Consider the following 21,738-nt stretch of genomic DNA (forward strand, 5'->3'; position numbering starts at 1 on the left):
AATCATATTGAAAAGACCCAAGTAAAACCAATATTTGTCATAAAAGAATTTCAACTTGCTTCAATAATATCTAGTTTGTTTTCATTGCTTTTTCTTATACTTGGTTTTTTCGTACTCCGTCATTAAAATCATTTCCAGATAGTAAGCAACAGCAGTACGTTAATCGGTATATTGATATATTAAATACTTGTGTGCTTTAATAAAATAAAAATGCTACAAAATGTCTACCTTCCAAGTCAAGACACAGGATATTAAGAGTTCCAAAGCCTTCCATGTGTGTCTCACAACAGCACCCTTCCCTCCTTTTTTAGGGACAACTGCAACCCCTAGTGTTTATTAATTATATCCTTCCTTTTCTAGTTTTAAAATTATGTCTGTTGTATCTGTAAAGTTTCAAACTGGAAAGGAAAACCACTGTATTATGAAATATGAATTATATTATACAAATTAGCCCTTATACAATTGTGGGAGGGGATGAGGAAGGAGAAGTCCAAAAAGGATCAGAAAAACTAACCGACAATATTTGGTATTATTAAGATGTCAGAGCTGGCAGGATGCTAGGCACTTCCAGCTACTAGAAGTACAAAGAGGCTTGGTGGAAAATTCCAAGGAAGGTTATTGGCTCTTGGGGCTATTGCTTCATGTATAATATGCATGTAAATTTCCTCCATATATTCTATAGTCTGGTAACTCACTTCCTTTTAGTGCTGAATAATATTCCATTGCCTGAATATACCACAATTTATCCACTCACCAACTAAAGGAAATTTTTGTTGCTTCCAATTTTTGGCAATTGTAAATAAAGCTACTGTAAACAAAGTATGCTTTTTTAGTCTTTACTAGCTGTAAGATATAATATCGAATCTCCTGATCCATTCCTATTGTTCTCCACTGTAGCAAGTGCTCTGTAAATATCCCTAACACACAGTAACCACACGTAAATATCTACTGAATGAATTAAATAGAAATTCCCAAAGATTCTAAATGGAAAAGGCTGATAATATCAAGTGTTGACAAGGATGCGGATAACTAGAATTCTCATTCAACCATCCTCAGAAAATATTTACTAAACCCAAGCCTGTGCATACACTAAGATTCAACTCCTGTCTACATATTGAACAGGTCTGCATACATGTTGGCCAAAACACAGGCGAGAAATGTTAACAGCATTATTTGTAAGTCTCAAATTTAAAACAACTCTAAATGCTTGCCAGCTGGATAACCATATAAATCATATTCGTATGTCATACAATTGTATATTCATACTAGATTGCAATGACAAATCACAATTACAACATGAATCTCAATTTTGTAACTCTCAATTTATCCAAGTTCTATCCATGTAAGGTTCAAAGGCAGACAAACTTATCTATGATATTTCATGTCTGAATACAGGTTACCCTCGTTGGGGGGGGGGGGCAGTGACTACAATAGGGTATATGGGGAATTTCTAGGGAGTGGATATTGATTTGGGTGCTGACTACACAGGTGCGTTCACTTTGGAAAATTCATCGAACTGGATCTTTAAAATTTTGCTGGATAGGTGTGCCTGGGTGGCTCAGTCGGTTAAGCAACTGACTTCGGCTCAGGTCATGATCATGCAGTCCCTAAGTTTGAGCCCCGTGTCAGGTTCTGTGCTGACAACTCAAGGCCTGGAGCTGCTTTGGATTCTGTGTCTCCCTCTCTGCCCCTCCCCTGCTCGCACTCTCTCAAAAATATTAAAAAAAATTAAAATTTTGCTGGATGTCACATTTCCATAAAAGTTTACTTAAAAAAAACCCTAGTCCAAATTGATTTCTCTTATACTAGAGTATAACTTGCTTTAGATCTTATTTCAGATTGTTCAATGTGTTATTAGCCTTATACAATATTAGGATTTTTAGCTCTTGAAGTAAAAGAATTATTGGGTGCATGATATTAAGCAAAATACATCAAGTATTTAGGTAATGAGCCTGAATGACAACCACCTTACCTATTGTTCCATTTAACTCTAAAAACCGTTTTTTGGTAGTCACTGTTTTTATGCCAAGAAAATTAAATCTTGTTTCTTGACATGTTAACTTGCCATAGCACACGCAGCGAATTCATAGGAGTCTTGATCCAAACCTAGACATTCTACCACCACAATGGTACTCCATACCACAAGATCTAGGATAAACTTAATATGTAAATTGCAGAAGGCTTGAGATTAATGACCTCTCTCCAAACTCTTCTGGTAAAAGAAAGTTTACATTTCTCTTGAAGTCAAGAATATATTCCCTTATGTAAGACTAATACAAAACCAGCTTATGCACCATCAAATGCACCATCAATCTGCAGTTTGTAACTCTAGGGCTCTCAAAGTAACTTCTCGACTGAGAAGACTTGATGGACTTTTCTCTTTATTGTCTGGACAATAAATTTCTTCACAGGATGTTCTCTTGTGTATCTTTTCCTTCCATCCTCCAAATGCCGTCTCACCTTTTGACCAAAAATAGTCCCATCAATACCTCTACTGGCTCCTTCCCCACAACTTGAATGTTGTAACTATACATATGTAAATAACTGAATGGTCCCTAAATCATCACCCTTAAAAAGATCCCCCTCTTGGACTTCCCATCTCCAACCTTATTTTCAATGTGCTTATATTTTATGATGAGGATTGTCTGATAATCTTCCTAGAACACAGCTTTCACACCCACTCCGAAAAATTCAATGATTTAATATTACAGAATTTTTAAATTTTTAAAAATCTCAAACATGATCCCTATTGATCCTCCATATAGAATCTCAAGTCATATTTTTTTCAAGGCTTAAATGCCATTTAGTTCACAGTGTAGTATTAGTTTCATGTGCACAATTTAGTGATTCAACACTTGCATACAACACCCAGTGCTCATCCTAAGTGCCCTCCTTAATCCCCATCACCTATTTAACCCATCTCCCCACCCACCTCCCCTCAGGTAACCATCAGTTTTTTCTGTGAGTCCATTTCTTGGTTTGCCTCTTTTCCCCCTACCCCACGTTAATGTTTCTTAAATTCCACATAGAAGTGAAATCACATGGTATTGGTCTTTGATTGCCCAAGTCATATTTCCAAACCTCCTCTCTGAAATGAGCCACTGTTTCTGGTGTCTGGCATTGCTAAGGAATGGTCTCCTACCCAAGTTCTACCCATCAAGGCCAATGCCTGCAACTGAAAGTATACTTCCTGACTTCCCCTAACATGTTTCTGCCTTATTTGGGTGTTTTTTTTTGTTGTTGTTGTTTTTTGCATGAACTGTGAGAGTCCCTTGAGAAGATATCATCTTTAGTTTTCTACAATTCCTAACGTAGTGCCTGATACAGACAGCCTTTTAATGATCTTGAATGGATAGAGGATTTTTTTTTTTTGGCAGTTCAGTGGCATCCATTCCCTTCATAGTTACTTCCACAATCTGAGTTTCCCCGGGTCACAACTGCAAAATAAAAACCCAGGAAAATAAAAATTCAGGACAGTCTTAGAAGATCACTTTAGAACTTCGTTAACAACTGGTAGAACTTATAGGGGCTACCAGAAACTTTGCAGTATTTCATCTCTCACAAATATATATCATGATGTAGGATAGGAGACTTAGTACAAAGGTCTCATTACAATATGATGTGATAAAGTACCTTCTTAAACACATCCTACTAGATTTAGGGTTGAGGCAAATTGGTGCAGGAGCTTAAGAATAATCTTGGGGATGGGAGAGGGAGTACAACCAGGAAGCAGATACCAGGAAGTATCTATAGAAATAAAGGTAACTCCAATCTGCTGCAATTAGGAAGTTTTAGGGAAGTTATTAAACTTTAGATAGTCATAGATTTCTATGAGGCATGAAGTCTTTTACAAGTCTGAGGTGGCAAGGTGATTCAACGGAGCACCAACAAAATTTCTTACAATTTGTTGAGATTTGTTTGCCAACCTGACACGTAACCTACTTTAGGTATCCTGATGGATCTCTCTGCCATTCTGCTTTGGGTACCACCTGCAGTTCATACCTGCCCACTTAAGATGATAAGTGGATTATATGTATAGACCCAACACTCAGTCATGACAAACCTTTGTTTTAGGCCCACAGAGTTTTGCTGGTTGTGTTCAAATTAGTAATTCATCTTTACGAGCCCCTTTGATAATCCATTACAAAAAGGCTTGTTCCAAATTTTTCTATAATGAGTGTAATACCTACTACTTTAAAAAACAGACCCATAATTTTTCCTTTAGACACCTAAGAATGGAAGAAAGAGCAATGGTTTTTGGAAGTTTCTTCTTCTTAGAACATTTTTAAACATTTGAAGTGTTTCTAGTATTATGTGATTTGTTACCATAAACAATATGTCAACTATCAAATTTTTCAAATGTATATTTTTAAACTTTTCAAGCAAAATTTTCTGATCTGTTTAAATGGCATCCAAATCTTTTGAAGTTTGAGTTTTAACACTATTTGTCAAAGCAAAAATACAAAGTTACAAAACACCACAAGAATCATCCAATTAAAAATGGGCAGAGCACCTGAAGAGACATTCTTCCCAAGATGACCAACAGGCACATGAAACAATGTTCAATATCGCTTATCAGGGAAATCAAATCAAAACCACAAGGAGATGTCACCTTACACTTATCTTTTTGATACAAGTCTTTTTGATGTGTTGGCTCAGGCATGGAGAAAAAGGAACCCTTGTAAACTGATGCAGCCACCGTAGAAAATAGTATGGAGGGTCCTTGAGAGATTAAAATAGAACCACCAAAAGATCTGGTTATTCCACTATTGATATTTGTTCCCTCCAAAATGAAAATATTAATTCAAAAAGCTATATGCATCCTTATGTCTATTGAAGCATCTACAACAACCAATACATAGAAGCTACCTAAGTGTCCATTGATGGATAAAGATGTGGTACATACACACAATGGAATATCACTCTGCCATAAAAAGGGTAAGATCTTGCCATTTGTGACAACATGGAGGGATCTAGAAGGTATCATGCTAAGCCAAAGAAGTCAAGGGCAAATGTTATGATACTTATATGTGGAATCTTAAAAGCAAAACTACTAAGCAGAAACAAACCCATAAATACAGAGGGCAAACCGTGACTGCCTGAGGGGGAAGAGGCAAAATGGGTGAAAGGAAGTAGTGGGTATTGGCTTCCAATTGGAATGAAGAAGTCCTTCAGATAAGGAATACAGGCAATAGTGTTATAATAGCACTGTATGTGACAGGTCATAGCCACACTTGTGGTGAGCACAGCACAGTATAGAGCTGTAGAATCATGGTAGTGTACTCCTGAACCAATACCCTGTGTCCACTCTATTGAAATAAATCAAAATTACAAACTTGAAAAAATATAGCATTCTAGTACTTTTCAAGAGCTGAAAGACATTATAGAAAGTGAAAATTTGTTACAATTTTTTTGTATAATCGGTAACTATACTTAAAGTCAGTTACTAATATACAACAGAAACACCCAGTAATAAACTTTTTTCTGTAAGAAGGTATGTACTTCCATGAAATAATTTTTTCAGCTATGGAAGCTACGAAGTCACATATTGGGATAAACCAGAGTTTTGAACTTCTGTAACAGTGTTGAACCAAGATTTTCAAAACTAATGAAACACCATCCTACTTTTTTATTTTGAGCCAGCACAAGCAGGGAAGAGGCAGAGAGAGAGGGAGACAGAGAATCTCAAGAAGGCTCCATGCTGCCAAAGCAGAGCCCAGTGTGGGGCTGGAACCCACAAAGCCACAAGATCATGACCTGAGCTGAAACCAACTCAGATGCTTAACTGAGCCAGCCAGTACTCCCTTAAAAATTTTTTTTAATTCCAGTCTCATTAACAAAGTGTTACATTCATTTCAGGGATACGATAGTGTGATTCAACGATTCCATACTTCATCCAGTGCTCATCACAAGTGTACTCCTTAATCCCCATTATCCTACACCTTTTTAAAAATGAAATTACTCCTGAGGCCCCTGGGTGGCTCAGTCAGTTAAGCATCCAACTTCGGCTCAGGTCATGATCTCCCAAGTCCATGAATTCAAGCCCCACGTTGGGCTCTGTGCTGACAGCTCAGAGACTGGAGCCTGCTTCAGATTCTGTGTCTCCCTCTCTCTTTGCCCCTTCCCCACTCCCACTCTCAAAAAAAATAAACATTAAGAAAATATGCATTTAAAGAAATAAAAATGAGATTACTCTAACAGTTTTATAGATTTGTAATGTATTTGAGAAATGTTACCTATGATCAAAATAGAGAACAGTCTAGAGAATGTCAAAGAGACTCTTTACAACATTAATGTCAAAACCTTTGTTGTTCCTGTGATTATATAGGAACTAAAATGGTTTTCTCAAACTACTGAAAGTTGACAAATACAATTAGGGTATCTAAACGGAAGATGGCGGCGTAGGAGGACGCGGGGCTCACAGCGCGTCCTGCCGATCACTTAGATTCCACCTACACCTGCCTAAAGAACCCAGAAAACCGCCAGAGGATTAGCAGAAGGGAGTCTCCGGAGTCAAGCGCAGACTAGAGGCCCACGGAAGAGGGTAGGAAGGGCGGCGAGGCGGTGCGCGCTCCACGGACTGGCGGGAGGGAGCCGGGGCGGAGGGGCGGCTCGCCGGCCAAGCAGAGCCCCCGAGTCTGGCTGGCAAAAGCGGAGGGGCCGGACAGACTGTGTTCTGACAGCAAGCGCGACTTAGCGTCTGGGAGGTCATAAGTTAACAGCTCTGCTCGGAAAGCGGGAAGGCTGGAGGACAAAGGGAGGGAGAGCTGCTGAGCCCCCGGGACGGCAGAGCTCAGCTTGGCGGGGAACAAAGGCGCCAGCGCCATCTCCCCCGCCCATCCCCCAGCCAAAATCCCAAAGGGAACCAGTTCCTGCCAGGGAACTTGCTCGCTCCGTGCAAACACCCAACTCTGTGCTTCTGCGGAGCCAAACCTCCGGCAGCGGATCTGACTCCCTCCCGCTGCCACAGGGCTCCTCCTGAAGTGGATCACCTAAGGAGAAGCGAGCTAAGCCTGCCCCTCCAGCCCCCGTGCACCTTGCCCACCCACCCCAGCTAATACGCCAGATCCCCAGCAACACAAGCCTGGCAGTGTGCAAGTAGCCCAGACGGGACACGCCACCCCACAGTGAATCCCGCCCCTAGGAGAGGGGAAGAGAAGGCACACACCAGTCTGACTGTGGCCCCAGCAGTGGGCTGGGGGCAGACATCGGGTCGGACTGCGGCCCCACCCACTAACTCCAGTTATACACCACAGCACAGGGGAAGTGCACTGCAGGTCCTCACCATGACAGGGACTCTCCAAAATGACCAAACGGAAGAATTCCCCTCAGAAGAATCTCCTGGAAATAACAACAGCTAATGAACTGATCAAAAAGGATTTAAATAATATAACAGAAAGTGAATTTAGAATAATAGTCATAAAATTAATCGCTGGGCTTGAAAACAGTATACAGGACAGCAGAGAATCTCTTGCCACAAAGATCGAGGGACTAAGGAACAGTCACGAGGAGTTGAAAAACGCTTTAAACGAATTGCAAAACAAAATGGAATCCACGATGGCTCGGCTTGAAGAGGCAGAGGAGAGAATAGGTGAACTAGAAGATAAAGTTATGGAGAAAGAGGAAGCTGAAAGAAAGAGAGATAAAAAAATCCAGGAGTATGAGGGGAAAATTAGAGAACTAAGTGATACACTAAAAAAAATAATATACGCATAATTGGTATCCCAGAGGAGGAAGAGAGAGGGAAGGGTGCTGAAGGGGTACTTGAACAAATTATAGCTGAGAACTTCCCTGAACTGGGGAAGGAAAAAGGCATTGAAATCCAAGAGGCACAGAGAACTCCCTTCAGACGTAACTTGAATCGATCTTCTGCACGACATATCATAGTGAAACTGGCAAAATACAAGGATAAAGAGAAAATTCTGAAAGCAGCAAGGGATAAACGTGCCCTCACATATAAAGGGAGACCTATAAGACTCGTGACTGATCTCTCCTTTGAAACTTGGCAGGCCAGAAAGGCTTGGCACGATATCTACAGTGTGCTAAACAGAAAAAATATGCAGCCGAGAATCCTTTATCCAGCAAGTCTGTCATTTAGAATAGAAGGAGAGATAAAGGTCTTCCCAAACAAACAAAAACTGAAGGAATTTGTCACCACGAAACCAGCCCTACAAGAGATCCTAAGGGGGATCCTGTGAGACAAAGTACCAGAGACATCACTACAAGCATAAAACATACAGACATCACAATGACTCTAAACCCATATCTTTCTATAATAACACTGAATGTAAATGGATTAAATGCGCCAACTAAAAGACATAGGGTATCAGAATGGATAAAAAAACAAGACCCATCTATTTGCTGTCTACAAGAGACTCATTTTAGATCTGAGGACACCTTTAGATTGAGAGTGAGGGGATGGAGAACTATTTATCATGCTCCTGGAAGCCAAAAGAAAGCTGGAGTAGCCATACTTATATCAGACAAACTAGACTTTAAATTAAAGGCTGTAACAAGAGATGAAGAAGGGCATTATATAATAATCACAGGGTCTATCCACCAGGAAGAGCTAACTATTATAAATGTCTATGCGCCAAATACCCGAGCCCCCAGATATATAAAACAATTACTCATAAACATAAGCAACCTTATTGATAAGAATGTGGTCATTGCAGGGGACTTTAACACCCCACTTACAGAAATGGATAGATCATCTAGACACACAGTCAATAAAGAAACAAGGGCCCTGAATGATACATTGGATCAGATGGACTTGACAGATATATTTAGAACTCTGCATCCCAAAGCAACAGAATATACTTTCTTCTCGAGTGCACATGGAACATTCTCCAAGATAGATCATATACTGGGTCACAAAACAGCCCTTCATAAGTTTACAAGAATTGAAATTATACCATGCATACTTTCAGACCACAATGCTATGAAGCTTGAAATCAACCACAGGAAAAAGTCTGGAAAACCTCCAAAAGCATGGAGGTTAAAGAACACCCTACTAACGAATGAGTGGGTCAACCAGGCAATTAGAGAAGAAATTAAAACATATATGGAAACAAACAAAAATGAAAATACAACAATCCAAACGCTTTGGGATGCAGCAAAGGCAGTCCTGAGAGGAAAATACATTGCAATCCAGGCCTATCTCAAGAAACAAGAAAAATCCCAAATACAAAATCTAACAGCACACCTAAAGGAAATAGAAGCAGAACAGCAAAGGCAGCCTAAACCCAGCAGAAGAAGAGAAATAATAAAGATCAGAGCAGAAATAAACAATATAGAATCTAAAAAAACTGTAGAGCAGATCAACGAAACCAAGAGTTGGTTTTTTGAAAAAATAAACAAAATTGACAAACCTCTAGCCAGGCTTCTCAAAAAGAAAAGGGAGATGACCCAAATAGATAAAATCATGAATGAAAATGGAATGATTACAACCAATCCATCAGAGATACAAACAATTATCAGGGAATACTATGAAAAATTATATGCCAGCAAATTGGACAACCTGGAAGAAATGGACAAATTTCTAAACACCCACACTCTTCCAAAACTCAATCAGGAGGAAATAGAAAGCTTGAACAGACCCATAACCAGCGAAGAAATTGAATCGGTTATCAAAAATCTCCCAACAAATAAGAGTCCAGGACCAGATGGCTTCCCAGGGGAGTTCTACCAGACATTTAAAGCAGAGATAATACCTATCCTTCTCAAGCTATTCCAAGAAATAGAAAGGGAAGGAAAACTTCCAGACTCATTCTATGAAGCCAGTATTACTTTGATTCCTAAACCAGACAGAGACCCAGTAAAAAAAGAGAACTACAGGCCAATATCCCTGATGAATATGGATGCAAAAATTCTTAATAAGATACTAGCAAATCGAATTCAACAGCATATAAAAAGAATTATTCACCATGATCAAGTGGGATTCATTCCTGGGATGCAGGGCTGGTTCAACATTTGCAAATCGATCAACGTGATACATCACATTAACAAAAAAAAAGAGAAGAACCATATGATCCTGTCAATCGATGCAGAAAAGGCCTTTGACAAAATCCAGCACCCTTTCTTAATAAAAACCCTTGAGAAAGTCGGGATAGAAGGAACATACTTAAAGATCATAAAGGCCATTTATGAAAAGCCCACAGCTAACATCATCCTCAATGGGGAAAAACTGAGAGCTTTTTCCCTGAGATCAGGAACACGACAGGGATGCCCACTGTCACCGCTGCTGTTTAATATAGTGCTGGAAGTTCTAGCATCAGCAATCAGACAACAAAAGGAAATCAAAGGCATCAAAATTGGCAAAGATGAAGTCAAGCTTTCGCTTTTTGCAGATGACATGATATTATACATGGAAAATCCGATAGACTCCACCAAAAGTCTGCTAGAACTGATACATGAATTCAGCAAAGTTGCAGGATACAAAATCAATGTGCAGAAATCAGCTGCATTCTTATACACTAACAATGAAGCAACAGAAAGACAAATGAAGAAACTGATCCCATTCACAATTGCACCAAGAAGCATAAAATACCTAGGAATAAATCTAACCAAAGATGTAAAAGATCTGTATGCTGAAAACTATAGAAAGCTTATGCAGGTAATTGAAGAAGATATAAAGAAATGGAAAGACATTCCCTGCTCATGGATTGGAAGAATAAATATTGTCAAAATGTCAATACTACCCAAAGCTATCTACACATTCAATGCAATCCCAATCAAAATTGCACCAGCATTCTTCTCGAAACTAGAACAAGCAATCCTAAAATTCATATGGAACCACAAAAGGCCCCGAATAGCCAAAGTAATTTTGAAGAAGAAGACCAAAGCAGGAGGCATCACAATCCCAGACTTTAGCCTCTACTACAAAGCTGTCATCATCAAGACAGCATGGTATTGGCATAAAAACAGACACATAGACCAATGGAATAGAATAGAAACCCCAGAACTAGACCCACAAACGTATGGCCAACTCATCTTTGACAAAGCAGGAAAGAACATCCAATGGAAAAAAGACAGTCTCTTTAACAAATGGTGCTGGGAGAACTGGACAGCAACATGCAGAAGGTTGAAACTAGACCACTTTCTCACACCATTCACAAAAATAAACTCAAAATGGATAAAGGACCTGAATGTGAGACAGGAAACCATCAAAACCTTAGAGGAGAAAGCAGGAAAAGACCTCTCTGACCTCAGCCGTAGCAATCTCTTACTCGGCACATCCCCAAAGGCAAGGGAATTAAAAGCAAAAGTGAATTACTGGGACCTTATGAAGATAAAAAGCTTCTGCACAGCAAAGGAAACAACCAACAAAACTAAAAGGCAACCAACGGAATGGGAAAAGATATTTGCAAATGACACATCGGACAAAGGGCTAGTATCCAAAATCTATAAAGAGCTCATCAAACACCACACCCGAAAAACAAATAACCCAGTGAAGAAATGGGCAGAAAACATGAATAGACACTTCTCTAAAGAAGACATCCGGATGGCCAACAGGCACATGAAAAGATGTTCAACGTCGCTCCTTATCAGGGAAATACAAATCAAAACCACACTCAGATACCACCTCACGCCAGTCAGAGTGGCCAAAATGAAGAAATCAGGAGACTATAGATGCTGGAGAGGATGTGGAGAAACAGGAACCCTCTTGCACTGTTGGTGGGAACGCAAATTGGTGCAGCCGCTCTGGAAAGCAGTGTGGAGGTTCCTCAGAAAATTAAAAATAGACCTACCCTATGACCCAGCAATAGCACTGCTAGGAATTTATCCAAGGGATACAGGAGTACTGATGCATAGGGGCACCTGTACCCCAATGTTTATAGCGGCACTCTCAACAATAGCCAAATTATGGAAAGAGCCTAAATGTCCATCAACTGATGAATGGATAAAGAAATTGTGGTTTATATACACAATGGAATACTACGTGGCAATGAGAAAAAATGAAATATGGCCTTTTGTAGCAACATGGATGGAACTGGAGAGTGTGATGCTAAGTGAAATAAGCCATACAGAGAAAGACAGATACCATATGGTTTCACTCTTATGTGGATCCTGAGAAACATAACAGAAACCCATGGGGGAGGGGAAGGAAAAAAAAAAAAAAAAGAGGTTAGAGTGGGAGAGAGCCAAAGCATTAGAGACTGTTAAAAACTGAGAACAAACTGAGGGTTGATGGGGGGGGGGGGGGAGGGAGGGCAGGGTGGGTGATGGGTATTGAGGAGGGCACCTTTTGGGATGAGCACTGGGTGTTGTATGGAAACCAATTTGACAGTAAATTTCATATATTAAAAAATTAAAAAAAAAAAAAAAAGTTAAAAAAATCTCAAATCAAGAAGAAAAATGTGCATACACATTTTTTCTACTGGAAATGAAGGAATAAATAAAATAAATTTTATCAATGTATACATGAATAAAAACACAACATTCTGGTTTAAAAAAAAAAACAAACAAAAAAAAACAATTAGGGTATCTAAATGCACTAATATTAACAATGCCTATATATCCTACATAAACAGAATCAGAGTACAGAGATATTGTAGAGTACTGAGAGTATGTTCTTATAAAACATCTAAAAATCTATTTCCAGAGATTCTTAACCATTCCAACCATTATGTCCGGGAATACAGAATTATCAACACATGTCCATTTTAATATATAGATGTGTAAAGATGTGTTTAATATATAGATGTGTAAAGATATATATATATATCTATATAATATATAGATGTGTAAAGAAAAACAGAATATCACCATTTCATGTTTTTTTTGAGTTAACATTCTAACTTCATTCAGTATAAAACACAAGTCTCTTATGATCTCATCAGTATATATCTACTTAAATTTTTTCTAGGTTTTCCATTTTAAACTTACAAGGCCCATTTGTGTCTCCAAGATTATTTTCATTCCATCCTCTATCTTGGTGCATGCTCTCCCTTTTGGTGAGGCATGAAATCCACCTACACCAAGGAGGCAGATGCCCAAATTATGCAAAAACAATTCTCACATAGGGACTTAGGACACCACGCATTTCTTGCCAGGTTATAATGAAATATATCCTACTAGTTAGGCTTTCTAGAAAAATCTGTCAAAATTATGTTCTCAAGTACAATCCTCATCACTAATTATTGGATAATTACAGTGTATTAAGGTCCCAGTATTATGAGTCTGCAATATTATAAGTCACATAGTTACTGAAATGAAAGAGGAATCCAATTCTGCATTCTGACCATTTGTTTATGTAGTACATTCATCACTAAACTGAAAACTTCTCGTATGCAGGGATTGTGCCTGATTTATCTAGTGCCCAGTGTCTAACCTGTAGGGGATGCACATTATGTTGGTGACAGCCCATGATGTATAGTAGAAAGATATAGTAACAAATGGAAACAGTTTAATACTTCCTGATAAAGTATGTTCAACTATAACGTGGAATAAAATAGGTTTCCAGCTTTTTACTACGGTTATATAGATCTTTTCCAAATATAAGAAAATAAATTACTATAGTTTTACTGAATTCTCCACTCCACAAAGAATTGACAGTTTCTTGAACCATTTCCCGACACATTACCTTTCCCCTGGCTGCTGCTGGCCTTAGGGAGAGGCAGTAACAAGTTTCTTTCATCCAGAGTGAGAGCCCCAGTGGAAGAAGCCTCCCAATCCCTGCCCTGAGACCCTCAACGTTCTTTTGTTACAGGAGACTGTGAACTTGACAGTATAGATTTACTAGGTATATGCTGGTACCACATGCTCATTGCTAAAAGTGCTTCTCTTGGTTGCATTCTCTGTCACATTAGAGATTACAGATACAAGCCTCTGTATACATTTAAAAAAAGAAACACTTTGGGAGAAAGTCCTAGAATCTAGAAGATTCAAATATCAAGCTGTCTTTTTTTAATGAGTTGTCTCGTGGGAGTGCCTGGGTGGCTCAGTCGGTTGAGCGTCTGACTTCAGCTCAGGTCATGATGTCACAGCTCTGTGAGTTCGAGCCCCGCATTAGGCTCTGTGCTGACAGTTCGGAGCCTGCTTCCCATTCTGTGTCTCCCTCTCTCTCTGCCCCTAACCTACTTGCATTCTGCCTCTGTCTCTCTCAAAAATAAACATTAAAAAAAATCTTTTTTAATGAGTTGTCTCATTTTTGGAGGAAAAAACAATTCTTAACAAAAAGACAAAAAATAAGTTCTTTAGTTCTGTTGGATCATTAACCCCAGAACACAATGGGATGCCTATTTTCTTACCAAACATGACTTCATTTTATGTAGAGAATAAAAGCATTCTAGGAAAATGAACCCGTTAAAAGAGATAATGGGAAAATAAGTTATTATGAATTTACTTAAAGGGCATTTGCTAGAACAGTTTGACTACATATGTAACATTAATAGACATGCAACAGAAGAGAAAAACAAAACTTTTACTCACCTTTTAAGGACCATCTTGGTCATGAGCACGTCTTTTTTTTACTAAATAATGTGACACCATAAATTTTTATTGTTTATAATATATAGAAATATAAAAACTTCTAGTATTTAAAATTGATAGCTTAACAATAGATCTTGTTTTTAAAATGCCAATGTTAGTTTCTAACAGATTTAAAATATTAATAGCTTAAAACTCAAATTAACACCATGTACTATTCAACAGTTAAATGTTTAATAAGAAATTAATGACTTGTTAATTTAAGAAAAACAGCACCAAGAGAAAAGAGGCTTTCATTACAATACAGGATCTATTCAGAGACTTAAAACATTTCAGGTATTGATCCAAGTAGTAAAAATACAACATACATACGAATTATGCAAAGCACAAAGCCACAACACATGTCATTAATAAACAAGGGTTAAAATAGAATCATTTCACATGGACTAATCACAAAAATAGTCATTAAATTAACAGACATATGTTAAGATTTCTTTAATCATGCTCATAAATTACAAGATTTTCCACAAGATGGAGCAAATCTAAATGTGTATTTACAACTTTCTTCCTAGTCACATTTAAATGATTTAACACTTTACAATTTTACTTTAAAAAGAAACGTTTGAGATTTCATGTCATTCCTGTATGTATATGTATACATATACACACAAATTTGTAATTTTCTAACCTAGTGTATATGATCTGCTGAAATTAAAGTTACCCTTGAAAGAACATTAACCTGATATGTTAATAAGAGGTATTCTGAAGTTTGGCTAATATGTAGCAACACAAAGAGGTAAAAGGTTATATCTGGTTCTAACAACAACAACAAAAACCATTTCAGATCCCTTAAACTCTTTTAATATAAAAGGCTAATTTAAGGAATAAAATTCTTCATATAACAAAAGAAATCCAGGCACTTTAATATGTGTGTACTTTATACCTGTAAAAAGTGAATAAATAAGTTTGTAAAAACTCTGATATAAACATTGTGATTTTAAAATTTTCATCTTCAATTTCTGAGAAAAAGACACTACGATTCCTCACTAGTGCAGAGTCTGAATTATTCAGTGAGATCCTTTTGGAATAGACACGCAGTAATGAAGAACTGTGTACTTCTGTGTTACTTTTTTGTAACTGGGTATTTTCTTGGTTATTGGTTTTTGTGAGGCTGAAAAAGTTATCCATGCACACAACCTTACTGAACATTCAGGTTTCTCGCTTACAATTTACATACAAAAAGAGCATGACACAAATATATCGGAATACAGTATTAGATGACTTCCAACACAATATATAAACATTGTGTGATACTGTATACCTTAGACTTACACAACGTTCTATGCCAATTGTATCTCAAAGCTGGAAAGAAATTGTGTAAATACGATACCGAGTATGTAGAGAAGGCTGACAAACCTCGTAGGAGGTTTTAAAATACTGAAGAATGAAAAACACTAAAAACTGACCCCAAATGAATATTTATAATTCTAATAGTCTATAACTTTCAGTATTTTATGCCGTATTTGAAAAGCATTATGTTTATTACATAGAGCAGGCATCAGCAAACTTTTCCCAAAAGGGGCCAAACAGTAAATATTTCAGGCTTTAAGAGCCAGTCTCTATTACAATAACTATAGTACCAAAAGCAGCCATGGGTAATACTTTGAAAACAAAAAAGTGTGGATGACTGTTCCTATAAAACTCATTTACAAAAATAGGCAATAGGCCAGATTTGATCTATGGGCCATAGTCTGCTGACCCCTCAAACAAAAAATATCACTGAAACAATTTTAGGTACTTCAGAAATAAATGCCATTACAATTTAACCCTCTAAGTGGTTAGGAGTCTGCTTTCCGAATTGGGACAAAACTCCAAGAAACAATCCATAGCCTTATTAAGAACTAGGCTTGTAATGTCAAAAAAATGAAGGACACCGTAACAGATCTAGTAAAGAGAAGGTGAATTTCCACTAAGATAGTTGACCTAAAAAGGTATCTTTTTATAGTGAGTTCCTATATTATTTCAAATCTCTCCAACTAGACTATAAAACTCCATAGGAGTAAGAAATCGGTCTTGATTTCTGTTATACTACCTGGATATAGATGGTCAATATTTTACTAAGTAAATATGTGAATGCCTTCTATGGCAAAATAGGTTTACGTTAGTTCCAACAAAGTGATGCAGCAGTTTAAGATCCTCCTATAATGTTAAACTTTCCTGTCGTTTTCCATCAGTCACACTGACTACAGAGAGGCATTTCAGCCTGAACTAGAACTTGACCTACTCTTCTAATAGGAATTGGAACTTTTGTTCATATCACATTGTAAAGCTTTGACTTGGGGAAAGCAAACCAAGTGCAGACATCAGGGTTGGATCATAAAGCCAGAGTTATAATTATTTTCCAAGTAAAGAACTGTAGAGCTTTATAGAGACAGACTCACAACAGTTCTTCAGTTGGAAAAAGTATACTTGATTGTTCATGATTTAAAATATGAAAGGTGACCAAAATGTTCATTTCAACATATTTATATATTAATTATTCTTCAAAGCCTGGATATTTGAAATATACTTAAATAAACCAGTCATGAACAATACTTATGAATTTTGTCTATGGCTCCAAAAAAAAAATAAATAAATAAATTAAAACATCCCCAAAACGTAACTCCACACAGTGGAAGATTCACATAAATTACTATACAAATATTTTTCTGTGATGTATGTAACAGACTTTAACAATTCACTTTAAATTTCTCTGTCTTTTAATATTTTCACATTTCCAAACAAAATACTAAGTTTAACAATGATAAAAAAAAAAAAAAGACAGTTTTAAAGAATGTTATTTGCTTTTGGATCAGTTACTAGACATTGACAGACAAAAGCCACGTACAGTTATACACTTAAACAAGACACAGCCTTAATTTGCCATTGTAACAAGCACAATGTTAACATTATTTACAAATGTATACAGTGAAACAATTATAATTAGAGGACAAGCCAAAGATGTACTGGAGGAAAATATGTCCATTAGAATAGTGCTATGGTTCAAAATTCACTTGTAAAAAAATAAATACATCTAAGATTATATATATTACATTACTTGAAATTGAATGGATTCTTCTTCCAAACTATCAAATTTAGTAACATAAGCCAAGATGGCCAGTGATCTGCTTAAAAAATAAGATAGAGTGTGCACCACAATGTATAAAGAAATTAAGGTAAAAGGGTCACAGTAAAACACAACAAAATGGACAAAAATAAGAACACTATCGTACCGACTTCCATGGTCCCCGATGCCATGATACGTCACCAGGGCAAGCATGCACATGACACTGCACCACACTAGGTGGCTTGCTTAAGATCTCACAGTTTTGCTCTTGTGACATTTGGCCATTGGGAAACTGACATATTACGAATCTTGATTTTATTCCTCCTCCACATGTTTGTGTACACTAAAAATAAGAAAATTCAAAACTATGTGGTTTGAAAGACAGTATTATATTGCTTAATTCACTGTTTCATACCTAAGTCGTAATGCTAGAGTTTTCTTCCTGAGTAAAAAAGTGTTAGTTCTATAATTAAAAAACTAGACAAAATTTTGAGAATTATACCATAAGATGTTGCATTAAGATATCAAGGGTCTATAAGGTAGACAAGTCAAATAAAACTGATTTAATAATTAACTACATAATTTATGATAGCCTATCAATAGATACCTGGCTAGCCATGAAAGCTAATAAGATCTAAATTTGTAAACAGGGAAAGATGTTCAGTATGTGTTACATGACAACAGCAGGGGGCAAAGAAGCCCATGTAATATGATTGTCTTTGTGGAACCCACGCAAGAAGAAAAGTCTGGAAGGAAATGTATCAAAAGTTAAAAGTTCTCATCTCTTCGTAATTTCTCATATCGTTTGAGTTTTTACAATGAGCATGCCTAAAGTCAGGAGTAAAAATATCATTTTCATTTTGGAAATGGTAAAAGAACTTTTTAAAATGTACTTGATATTGGCACCTGTTCAGAAATGTATCTTTAATCAATGATTTCCAAATACTCTGGGAAAATATATACTAAAACCCATTAAAAATATTTGACTAGGTGGTTTATTTTGTTCATCTAAAGCCAGTATAAGTCTTATTCTTTTTCATGCATAATATAGGTGGAGTTAGTATTCATTACAATGGCTTTAAAAATTATTCTTCCTATCTCCAGTGTCTACAAGAATGCCAGCGTATGAAGTGCTTGATAATTGACCACCTTCTGCTCAGATAATTCACTAAATGAATGGCTCAGTAATAAGACACAAGCATGGCCAATATAGCAATCTAATTTTGTATCTTTAGATCAACCATATTTTCTAAGAAAACAATAATATACTAGTTTTAGAAAGGTATTAGTTTCAGACATATTGGCATGCATAGGAGATTCTGTTAAAAAATCTGGACTAGTTTTCTATTGCAAATGAGTGATTTAGTCTATTAGAAGAACTTGATTTTACTAAAAATAAATCTTTCTGTATAGTATAGTGAAGTTATATCATCCAACAGGAACAGGGTGAAGTACTCAACTTTCAGTCTTCAGAGATGTTATCATCTCTGCAAGTTTAGAAAATGGGACTTACTTCTCCCCAGCTTCCAAAGTTCCACCGCGGACAAGGTCCTGAATCGCAGCGCTTGGACTCTGGGGGCCTCGCGGCCGCATCGCAATAACTGGCACTCCGTCCGTTTTCATCCTGGCAGACCACGACTCTGTGCTGCACGCCTCCCGCACAGCTACTGGAGCACTGACAAGGAGGACACACACACACCGGAGACACCGCAGCGTCAAATTACACGGTGAAAAGGCATGGGCATTCTGACTCTCCATTCTAAAATCCCCATCACTGGGACAATCTCAACCGAGAAACTCTGCCAGAAACATGAGCGTACTTGAATTTGTCGATGAAAAGGTGCAACAGTAAAGCTGGCAAGAGCAAGTTCACCCCGTTCCTGGGTGTGAAGTAAAAAGGAATTAAAGTTTTAAGATCTCACTAGGAAGGAATTAAAAAAAAAGAAAAAGATCAAGTCTCTCAGCTTTGATATTGCTATTTTTTTGTCTCCTAACTTTTATGTAAAATAGGAGCTATAATTGCCTTTTGTAGTTTCATGATTTTCTACCAGCTTACTGCACTCTTCACGTAATTTCTAGGTTTGATTTTTCTTCACAGACATTTGCAGTCTTACCTATTAGAAGCTTCTTTTTATTATAATGCACTCCAACCAGATTGTTTTTAAGTGCATTCTTCTGTAATCATAATATCACATTAGTGTATAATTCAGTAAGAACTCTGGGGATTTGTAATTTGCATCAAAAATCGCTTAATCCTTTTACGATTTAAACTATTGATCTTCAGATAAATTTCGCATTAAAAGTATTTGATGTCATTACATACCTATCTGTTAAAAGGCTATAACAAAATTAGAGAATTAATATAACTCAATAGAGACGGCTTACTGATCCCCACGGTCCTGTTCTCCATTGATTTCCGCTGATTGACAGATGGACCCTCTGATTTTGATTATCTTCTGGTTTGTGAGTTAATGGAAAATTCCTGCCTGGAAAATGGCTTGGCTGCTCAGAGGAACTTGGAAAGTGACTGTACATGGGTGGGCAGGCTGCCAGGTTACATTCTTGTTCGATCAAAGGGCGAATTGCAGGGTCACAGTAATTCTCATTAATTGGCTGATGGTAGTTGATGCATAAAACTTGTCGAGTTGTTTTTCCATGGCCACAGGAAGCTGAACACTGATCACAAATTTAGCCAACATTTGTAACGTAGTAAATTATATTATACTAAATATTAATTTTTTTTTCTCCTAAAAATACTTACAGGTGACCAATTCCCAGTTTGCCACTCTCCACAAGGGTTAAAACAGACAGATATCTCAGCAGGTCGGGGTAAATGGGCACAATAGGATTCATCTGCTATTCCATCATAAGCATCACGACAGCTTACATAGCGGGCTTGATTACCTCGTCCACAAGACACAGAGCACTTAAAAAAATAAAAGGATTATACCAACAGGTTACATAGTAGCCCTCCCAAGTAGCTTTTGTTCCAATGTCTAAAACATGATGTTTCTTGGAAAAAAATTGTAAACCGAGTCAAATAGAGTCAGAGCAATGAATCCCCCTCATCAGTTCAGATCATAAATTTCACAAACACTACTTCTTGGGATACTGATTATTATTAGCTAAAAAAGATACAGAAAACATTTCATAAGACAGCTTATTTTAGGGGTGCCTGGGTGGCTCTGTCAGTCAAGCATCCAACTTTGGCTCAGGTCATGATCTCAGTCTGTGAGTTCGAGTCCCACATGGGGCTCTTGCTGACAGCTCAGAGCCTGGAGCCAGACTCAGATTCTGTGTTGTCCTCTCTCTCTGCCCCTCCCCCACTCACATTCTGTCTCTCTCTCAAAAATAAACAAAAATTTAAAAGTCAGCTTACTTTAAGTAACTTTAAACACCTAACAGAGTCTAAATGATCCCATAAATTATTCAGAGAATACGTGAAGCTTACAAATATAGCTTCTAAGTAAGATTAAAGCAAACCATATACTCCAAAGACATTAACGTTTTCAGTCTAGAAAAACATGAAAATGTGGATAGCTTAAATGAAGGCTGATAAAAAGCCTAATTTCACATCTGCTTCATATAAATATTATCATTCCCCTTTTGTGGATTAGAAAACAGACCCAGAAAACTTCCATTTCTTGCCCAGAGACACAGCACTCCCAAAAGGTACAGCAGGATTTAGCCATTACATCATTTCAGAACCCCACGCCACTCATCAAACTACCTGAGAATGAACACATAACATTCATTTGGCTAACCTAAAGGAACCATTTTGATGTTCTATGGAGGCTTTTAGAAAAACACTGTACTTCTTAAAGGATTTCACTTACTGGGGTCCAAGAACCATGTCGCCACTGAGCTATCTTTCCCGTGGGAATAGCTGGCAATGAAGTGGCCCCAATTTTAGGAATAACTGGGCAAGGCATAACCGAACAGTCCTGTTCAAAAGAAAAATGCATCTCAAAATATAAGTTCATCACTCTAATTTATGTTAAATTCTATACTCCATTTCTTCTTCTGCACGTCTAATTTAAAAAGAGCTGAATTACAAGTTAGTGATGCAAAAGTTTTTATTTTTCAGAAGCACCAAGTACTGTCAAGGGCTCCCAGTGGGTAGTATGAATCTGGATTATAAAGTTTGGATTATCCTGTCTGATGGTTGAAAGGAAAGAAGCAAAACTAGCACTAAGCTGAAA

The 21,738-nt window shown here is 37.4% G+C and overlaps 1 protein-coding gene across 1 annotated transcript in view; it reads right to left on the reverse strand.

Annotated features, from left to right (window-relative positions):
• ADAMTS20 (ADAM metallopeptidase with thrombospondin type 1 motif 20) overlaps positions 1-21,738 on the reverse strand; it is a 183,701-nt gene that overhangs the window by 65,794 nt on the left and 96,169 nt on the right. The window contains exons 24-28 of the mRNA XM_042948461.1: positions 21,373-21,480; positions 20,298-20,462; positions 19,922-20,212; positions 19,050-19,211; positions 17,703-17,879 (exon numbers count right to left, since the gene is read on the reverse strand). Of these exons, the coding sequence (XP_042804395.1) occupies positions 17,703-17,879; positions 19,050-19,211; positions 19,922-20,212; positions 20,298-20,462; positions 21,373-21,480 (903 nt within the window). The remainder of the gene's footprint in view (positions 1-17,702; positions 17,880-19,049; positions 19,212-19,921; positions 20,213-20,297; positions 20,463-21,372; positions 21,481-21,738) is intronic.

The sequence above is a fragment of the Panthera leo genome, chromosome B4 (assembly GCF_018350215.1).
Source record: "Panthera leo isolate Ple1 chromosome B4, P.leo_Ple1_pat1.1, whole genome shotgun sequence".
Lineage (NCBI taxonomy): Eukaryota > Metazoa > Chordata > Mammalia > Carnivora > Felidae > Panthera > Panthera leo.